The sequence below is a fragment of the Xenopus laevis genome, chromosome 3L (genome assembly GCF_017654675.1).
Source record: "Xenopus laevis strain J_2021 chromosome 3L, Xenopus_laevis_v10.1, whole genome shotgun sequence".
Classification (NCBI taxonomy): domain Eukaryota; kingdom Metazoa; phylum Chordata; class Amphibia; order Anura; family Pipidae; genus Xenopus; species Xenopus laevis.
In genome coordinates, this window is record NC_054375.1 from 151,229,646 (window position 1) to 151,238,339 (window position 8,694).

At 42.9% G+C, this 8,694-nt stretch overlaps 1 protein-coding gene across 1 annotated transcript in view; it reads left to right on the plus strand.

Annotated features, from left to right (window-relative positions):
- The window catches only part of plpp3l.L (phospholipid phosphatase 3-like L homeolog), a 16,254-nt gene extending 9,935 nt beyond the window's left edge, over positions 1-6,319 (plus strand). Inside the window, exons 4-6 of the mRNA XM_018253730.2 lie at positions 331-388; positions 2,697-2,873; positions 4,917-6,319. Coding sequence (XP_018109219.1) covers positions 331-388; positions 2,697-2,873; positions 4,917-5,012 — 331 coding nt within the window. The 3' untranslated portion in view covers positions 5,013-6,319. The remainder of the gene's footprint in view (positions 1-330; positions 389-2,696; positions 2,874-4,916) is intronic.
- Positions 6,320-8,694: the final 2,375 nt, after the last annotated feature.

Genomic DNA, 8,694 nt, shown 5'->3' on the forward strand with positions numbered 1-8,694 from the left:
CTTTGTAGAAATCAGCGTGGTCTGCAGAATGCACCTGACTTAACTGCTACTTATCCAGAGTCAGAATGTGCATTTCATTGGTTATTGGTTCATTGGGTTATATTTACAATTTGTCTTACATAGCGGTAAAAAAGCAGACAAGTCTGACCTGTCAGGCCTGTAGTGCCCATACTATGTAGTTCCCAATACAGGAATGAAATGCGTCAGGCTTGTTCCTCTTTTATTTATATCTCTTTGAAAAATAAACTGCTAGTTTAACTTTTTTGTAGAGTTTTTGAACCCTTTCGTGTTTATTGTTTCATGTATGTTGCTCTTGCTTTTGTATTGTAGGAAATCCTTCTTTTCCGGACATGCCTCTTTCTCCATGTACTCCATGCTATACCTCACGGTGAGTATATCACCCTTGTAACATTGAACTGCATGGCATTTACTCTGCCTCCTCTGTGTATGAGAGCCTTGCTGCTGTGGGGGCTTTGCAGTAAAGGTCATTGTGTAGGCAGGAAATGGTTAATAAAGTAGAAAAGCAGCTCTCCTGTACTATAATTGGCTAAAACTGACTTGAAATAACATTCTAGCTATTTGTATAGCAGAACATTCTGTCCCAGTGGCTGCATAGATCCTATCTGATCCCCATTGTAAGCAGCAGTCCTGTCCTGCTTTATGGCAGCTGAGATTATAGCTAACTGTATAACAGAGCATTCTGTCCCAGTGGCTGCACAGATCCTATCTGATCCCCATTGTAAGCAGCAGTCCTGTCCTGCTTTATGGCAGCTGAGATTCTAGCTATCTGTATAACAGAACATTCTGTCCCAGTGGCTGCACAGATCCTATCTGATCCCCATAGTAAGCAGCAGCCCTGTCCTGCTTTATGGCAGCTGAGATTCTAGCTATCTGTATAACAGAACATTCTGTCCCAGTGGCTGCACAGATCCTATCTGATCCCCATTATAAGCAGCAGTCCTGTCCTGCTTTATGGCAGCTGAGATTCTAGCTATCTGTATAACAGAGCATTCTGTCCCAGTGGCTGCACAGATCCTATCTGATCCCCATTGTAAGCAGCAGTCCTGTCCTGCTTTATGGCAGCTGAGATTCTAGCTATCTGTATAACAGAACATTCTGTCCCAGTGGCTGCACAGATCCTATCTGATCCCCATTGTAAGCAACAGTCCTGTCCTGCTTTATGGCTGGGACTCTAGTTTATAAAAAGGAGGCTACATTATAAGCAGGGATTGGGTTGTACAAAGCTGTACATATACAGTATTTGCTTTTCACAATGTAGTGAGTAGAAAGTTGGGCAACGAGTTTTTAGTAAATGTCTATTTACTTGCATTTGTCTGTACTGTGTTATTATTTGTACTGCTGGTTGTGACTGTTGGCACATTGCATATTGATCTCATTTGCTGAGAGTGAGAACAGCTGCAGAGAATTAGGGTGATGATTAGAGCGAGCAGTCTGGTAGCTTCAGGGCCAAGCTTGCCCTCTGTTCCCCCAGCCATGCTCTGAATCCTGATAGCTATTGACCTTGCTTGGGGGTTGATATAACCTTGTCTTAGTATTAAAGCTTAGCCTTGTATTTGCTTTTCATTATACCGTTGGATTCATTATTACATTGGGTCTGAAAACAGTATTTATTATAACTATAATATTATGACTCTGAGCCTGTCTTAGATTGTTCTCTGATTGTAAAATCACTTATAGACAAACTCAGCTGAGCTGCTGAGTAATATCACTACACAGGGTATTATCTGCTACCCTGTGTAGTATTTCCTTCCTACTTTTGTTAAAATGTTTCTCATACAGTAAGGTGACCTCCCTTCTACAAACTAGAATCTCAGCCATAAAGCAGGACAGGACTGCTGCTTACAATGGGGATCAGATAGGATCTGTGCAGCCACTGGGACAGAATGTTCTGTTATACAGATAGCCAGAATCTCAGCTGCCATAAAGCAGGACAGGACTGCTGCTTACAATGGGGATCAGATAAGATCTGTGCAGCCACTGGGACAGAATGTTCTGTTATACAGATAGCTAGAATCTCAGCTGCCATAAAGCAGGACAGGACTGCTGCTTACAATGGGGATCAGATAAGATCTGTGCAGCCACTGGGACAGAATGTTCTGTTATACAGATAGCTAGAATCTCAGCTGCCATAAAGCAGGACAGGACTGCTGCTTACAATGGGGATCAGATATGATCTGTGCAGCCACTGGGACAGAATGTTCTGTTATACAGATAGCTAGAATCTCAGCTTCCATAAAGCAGGACAGGACTGCTGCTTACAATGGGGATTAGATAGGATCTGTGCAGCCACTGGGACAGAATGTTCTGTTATACAGATAGATAGAATCTCAGCTGCCATAAAGCAGGACAGGACTGCTGCTTACAATGGGGATCAGATAGGATCTGTGCAGCCACTGGGACAGAATGCTCTGTTATACAGATAGCTAGAATCTCAGCTGCCATAAAGCAGGACAGGACTGCTGCTTACAATGGGGATCAGATAGGATCTGTGCAGCCACTGGGACAGAATGTTCTGTTATACAGATAGCTAGAACCTCAGCCATAAAGCAGGGCTTCACTGCTGTAATAAAGAGAGAGGTAATGATTGCCCGCTGAACTTCCTATTATGAGATGTCTGTAGACTAATAAGTGTTCCAGAGGACACTCAGTAACCATTTCTGTGTTTTTCTTCCCAGTTTTATCTACAAGTGCGGCTTACGTGGCGGGGGGCCCGCCTTTTGCGCCCTCTGGTGCAGTTTGTTCTGATCCTCATGTCCCTATACACCGGTTTTACCCGTATCTCTGACTACAGGCACCACCCGTCAGATGTGGTTGTTGGTTTCCTGCAGGGGGCGCTGGTCGCATACTGGGTGGTAAGTGGTTTACTGATGACCTTGATTGGTTCCAGCTTTGTAATCATCATGAGAGCTCCCAAATGATAGCAACGCTGATGTCACAATATCGCCCCAACGCAATACCACAAGCATATCTAGAAAAGTCACCCAACATGGCTGCATGTAATTAAATCCACAAGCAACCGAACGGAAAATAAATGGTTACAGTAACACAGGGAGTCTATTACAGTTTTGTGGTTTTTACTGGAACCCACTTCCCAGTTTTCTAAAAGCACCAACAAGCTTTGTTTAATTCTGCTGAAAGGGTTTCAAGCTCTGATGTTCCTCTGAAGCAGAGACTCGCAGCACAAGGGTTTATTCATCCCCACTGACTGCTTCTCGTGGCCTCCTTGTTGTCTGTTATGAAGTCTGAGCTTCTCTTTCTCTACTGAGGCCCATGCAGGAGGAACCTTGACAATGCCAGGATTAACCTCCCATCCCACTTCTATAAACCCTGCACTGCATGGTAATTGTGAACTGACTTTATCCTGCTGCAGAGAATTCCCCTCTGGATGCCCTGCTACAGGAGATCCAGATAAGAAGCTGTGGTGGTGCAGGTCTGGCATGCATCAGAGAGTTTATAAAAGTGGAAAGCGGGTAAATCCTGCTGCAAGGGGTTTAGATGGGGAACTGTAATACTGAAGGGTTCTCCTGCTGCAGGAGATTCAGATAAGAAGCTTTGGTGTTGTAGGTTTGCCATGCAGCAGAGGGTTTATAATAGTCAGAAGGGATTAAATCCTGATTTATATGGAAAAGTGGGAAGGGGGATAAATCTTGCCGCAATGGGTTGAAATGGGGACATATAAACTTCTTCCAGCAGGACTTATCCCCTTCCCAATTTTATAAACCCTCTGCTGCATGGCAAACCTAGAACACCATAGCTTCTTATCTGGATCTCCTGCAGCAGGATAACCATGCAGTACTACAGTTCACCATCTAAACCCCTTTGCAGCAGGATTTATCCCCTTGCCACTTTTATAAAAGTGCTGCATGGCAAACCTAAAGCACCACAGCTTCTTATCTGTATCTCCTGCAGCAGGATAACCCTGCAGTAATACAGTTTCGGCATATAAACCGCTTGCAGCAAGATTTATCTCCTTCCCACATTTATAAACCCTCTGCTGCATGGTAATCCTGAAGTATCACAGTTCCTACATCTATAGAGTTGACGGTGGAAATGCCATAAATCTTTAGTAGTTGAAACTTCAGCCCTCTGCAGCAGGAAAACCCTATAGTGCAATACCACCTTCTTGCCTATCACAACACTATTATAATCCCAGGTGATTGGCTGCTTGCAAAATGAATCACCCCAGCCATGTTTACCTTTCTCTTCTTTATAACCCCACATATCACTACCATTTGATTGCAGCAAGAGTTACATTCATTAGATAGTGTCCATTCCTAGTGTTCTGGTGTTTTAAGCACTACTGTTAACATTTTGGAAAATATCCCTGGGGTAATTAAATGCCATTGGACAGTTGTCTATCTGTCATTATGACAAACCTACCCATAACATACAGTATGTCCTGCTGGGGGTCCAATCGGGATAGCCTGAGTGGGTGGGGAAGTACCAAGAAGGAAGCCATGTTGTTTGTGGGAAGAGGTTGCAAAACTAAAATCATAAATAGTAAATAACGGGGATGTAAATAGCAGCGGATTAAGAGTATTTATGTAGATCTCTGGGGAAGCTTCGTTAGCTGTAAAATTAGCCTTGCCCAAAGAAATCTATATATAACTCGGGAACAGCCCTTTGGCTGAACTGTTGCCCATCTTGTTGTTGCTGTGGGATGGTGGGAAAAGGAAATCTCTCATATAGAGGGGACTGATTACAATTGCACCCCCTCTCTCTCTAGAGAGACCGCCAGAAAGCAGCGGGAAGGAAGAGGCAGTGTATCCTGTTTAGTGCACACAGGATGTGCCGAGCCAGACACTTGCACTCTCACACATCTCATGGGTTCCTGGGGGGTGAATTTGACTTAAAATAATTCAAGAATATAATAAAAAATTTTTTTTTTCTTTCAGGCTTTTCACATTTCCGACTTGTTTAGAAAGAAGCAATCAGAGTACGTCACCGTCCCTCCTAGACCCGAGAGCCCCGAAACTTTCACCAACTGCTAGACCACGAGACGGGGCGAGACAGCTTGGTCTGCGGTCAGGAGGGAGACAAGGCAGGTGGGCCACGCCCGTCACCTCATGCGACATTGCCCAACTAGCGGAAAGGAAGCAGAGCAGGTTAAAGATGGAAGCCACGAGGGTTTCACATCCTGGTGAATGTGGCATAACAGTTGCGCCACGGACTGACTGTTATTAACTCTGCTGAACATTAGAGTTTCCTGGAACCAAGGGGAAAAATATGCTCCTGTCTTAGAATGGAAAACTTTGTACAGTAAAATACTCCTCCTCCCCACATCCAATGAAGAGTAGCATCACTACAATAAGTGGGCCATCAAAAGCACTTAAGTTCATGAGGTCCTGCACAATTACCCTTCCCTACAGGACAGGGTGCACATGCACGTTTCATGGGCTGTAGTTATAAATACCACAAACCATATTGTTTATAATTGGCACTTTGAGCCCAGAATGAGCACATTTATACACTTTTTGGATGCAACTTGCTTATAATATTGCATTTTCAAAAGGGTACCATGGCCACCCTAGCTGAGTTCACCCACTGGAACCAGCCTCAGGCTAAGTGGACACCAGCCCCACCCATGACTTAGTTAGGACTACTCAAATTAACAGTTTTGCCCTCTCCCTCCCCCATAGACTAATTGTTTCAGTGTAAATTTGTGCAAACCAGCGCTCACAAAGCATAAGCCACATGCTGACCCCCTAGCTTCATCAAATAGGTCTAACCATCCAACAGAACAAACAGTGGTGACCTTCACCTGCTGTGATGGTGGACCATACCAGTAAGGCATTCTAAGTAGGTGCACACACCACCACATCCACCCTCTAGACAATTTTTTGGACTTATTTCACATAACTCCACCCATAAGTGGGGTTACATAAATAATGTTGCCATTACAAGGCATTCATTTTTGGCATTATTTGTGGTTCAATGCATTGTTGTCCTCTATCACACTTTAATGTTTTCTATCAAATCAACAGGGCTTTTTGTGTGGGTATATTGTTTTAAAACTGTCTATACTGGCATTAGGCTCATGGCTATTGGAGCATATTCTTCAATGACTGGTGAGCTCCTGTACCCAGCTGCGGAGCCTGACAGGCAGTTTCCATAAAAACTAATGACAGTTTCCCCTGTTGGTTTTGGGAGCCACTAAGATATCATGGTGTTCCCCTTAGCCCTAAGGTTATAGTACAAAGATCCCCTTAAATTAAAGGGGACCCGTCACCCAAAATAAATTTTTCAAAATCCTATTTTATCACATTAGTCAAGCAAAATGAACTTAATTACATTATATAAATTATTTGAATCATGTTTCCTTCAGTCTGGGAATTCATAATTATACCAACCTGGCAGGAGCCATTTTGTGGACACTGTTATTAAGACAAGTCTTGCATCATCTCAGAATCTTGTTTGTGCACCAGAATGGGGGACCTGATGTCCATCCCCATGCCCTGGCTACACAATTAAATGGTGAAGAGAACTGGGGGAATGTGGGGAGAGCAGTGACATCTAGGAAGTGCTGAATGGAAAGTGAAAGTAATTGTCTGCTCCGCCTCTATGCCTAAGGCATAGAGGAGGGGCAGACAATATTTGATTGACAGCTGAGATTTTTAAATGAGCTTACAAAAGCTATGAATGCTCAAATAAAAATTGGAAATTGGATTTCATGTTTAATTTGAAAAGGCCTTTTTTTTATAGAGCTATTGTGTCTGGGTGACAGGTCCACTTTAAGTATATGTACATTTGTGGGTAAATGTGTGCAACTGGCTGGCCAGTTCTGCATAAAATCAAAAGTAAAAAACAGATTTTTATCCTTATTGTATATTGTTCCTGTACTGGCTACAATTGTTATCTGATACTGTATTAAAAACTGATATCAAATCCTTTCTGGTAATGGCGTGACTCACTGTGGTGTTGGGCAGGTGCTGTTGTTGCCGTCTGTGTGATGCTGTCATTATCCTGTAACACTGACCTTCCTCTTCGGCCTGCCTTCCTTCCCTCTTTTAAGTAAACAAAAATGAGCAACAGAATACAGCAAGGGGCCAGGTTTGATAGGAAGAGGCTTCTGCAACACTGAGGAAAGGAAAGTGAAGCTAAATTACATTATGCTGGTATTAAATGGGCAAGTTCTATAGCAACTCCACATTTCATCTACAAGGACATCTACATCACATAACCATCTGGAACATGGTTAAACAAAAATACACAGCACACCCATCATTCATCTTAATGAGTTGGGCTTCTACAAGTAGTGTTCTTGGATCAAACATAAGAGTAACTGTGTACTTTGTGCAGCTACAGACAGTTGCAGGTTGTGTAGTTAGTTACTCCATAAGTGTCAGTTGCAGATTGTGCAGTTAGTTGTATAAATAGTACTAGTTGCACATTTTGCTGTACGTGTTAGTTGCAGCTTGTGCAGTTAGTTGTATAAGTAGTGTCAGTTGCAAGTTATGCAGTTAGATGTATACATAGTGTTAGTTGCACATTTTGCTGTACGTGTCAGTTGCAGGTTGTGCAGTTAGTTGTATAAGTAGTGTCAGTTGCAAGTTATGCAGTTAGATGTATACATAGTGTTAGTTGCACATTTTGCTGTACGTGTCAGTTGCAGGTTGTGCAGTTAGTTGTATAAGTAGTGTCAGTTGCAGGTTGGGTAGTAAGTGTCATCTGTGGTAGTGTTGGTTGCACATTTTACTGTTAGAGTCAGTTGCAGGTTGTACAGTTAGCTGTATAAGTAGAGTCAGTTGCAGGTCATGTAATAAGTGTAATTAAGTAGTGTTAGTTGCACATTTTCTGTTAGTGTCAGTTGCAGGTTGGGCATTAAGTGCACAATTAATTGCATCAGTAGTGCCAGTTGCAGGTTGGGCAGTAAGTGTCAGTTGCAGGGTAACTGCAACTGACACTTATCCTTTATCCTTTTTCCCTATTAATAACATTGGAATCACCCATCATTTGCAGTTGCAGGTTGGGCAGTTAGTTGTATATAGGGTTGCCACCTGGCCAGTATTTTATGGGCCTGGCCAGTAAAAATGATGGTCGATTCCAATGTTATTAATAGGGAAAAAAAAAAATACATAGGAAGGCCGGTATTTTTTCCAGAAGAGGTTGCAACCCTAGTTGTATAGTTAGTATCAGTTGCAAGTGTTGCAGTTAGTGTAAGATGCATGTATGTCACAGTTCAGTCAGTGTTAGTTGCAGATTGTGCCGCTTGTGTAAGTTGCAGACTTTGCAGTTAGTTGCACTTACTGAGATTTTGCTGAGAGATCTGTCACTGGCGGCTGAGATTTTTTTCTCTTGTTTTATTTGGACCATTAGATCTGCTCCCTGCCCTGTCCGTGTGTCTTCCACAATTGTTCTTCCTTCCTAAAATTATCCGGCCCTGACTAACCCATTGTTTCCTTGATCCTTCCCCTCTGCACCATTTGCCCCCGACTTCCTTGTGTGTCACTTCCACATCGTTTTCTCTTTTTACATTTAGGAAAAATATATGCAAGCCTCTTGCAAATGGTACCGTTGCCTTTTCAGTTGAGGGTAACTGCTCATAAGTTGCCTTGGTGAGTGAGAGTCCAACCCAGAGACAGTTAGTGCTGAGATGCCTATGTGGTGGCCAAAATATTATATCTCTTGACATTAATACACACGCTGCCATACAGCATTGGATTACCGTTACAG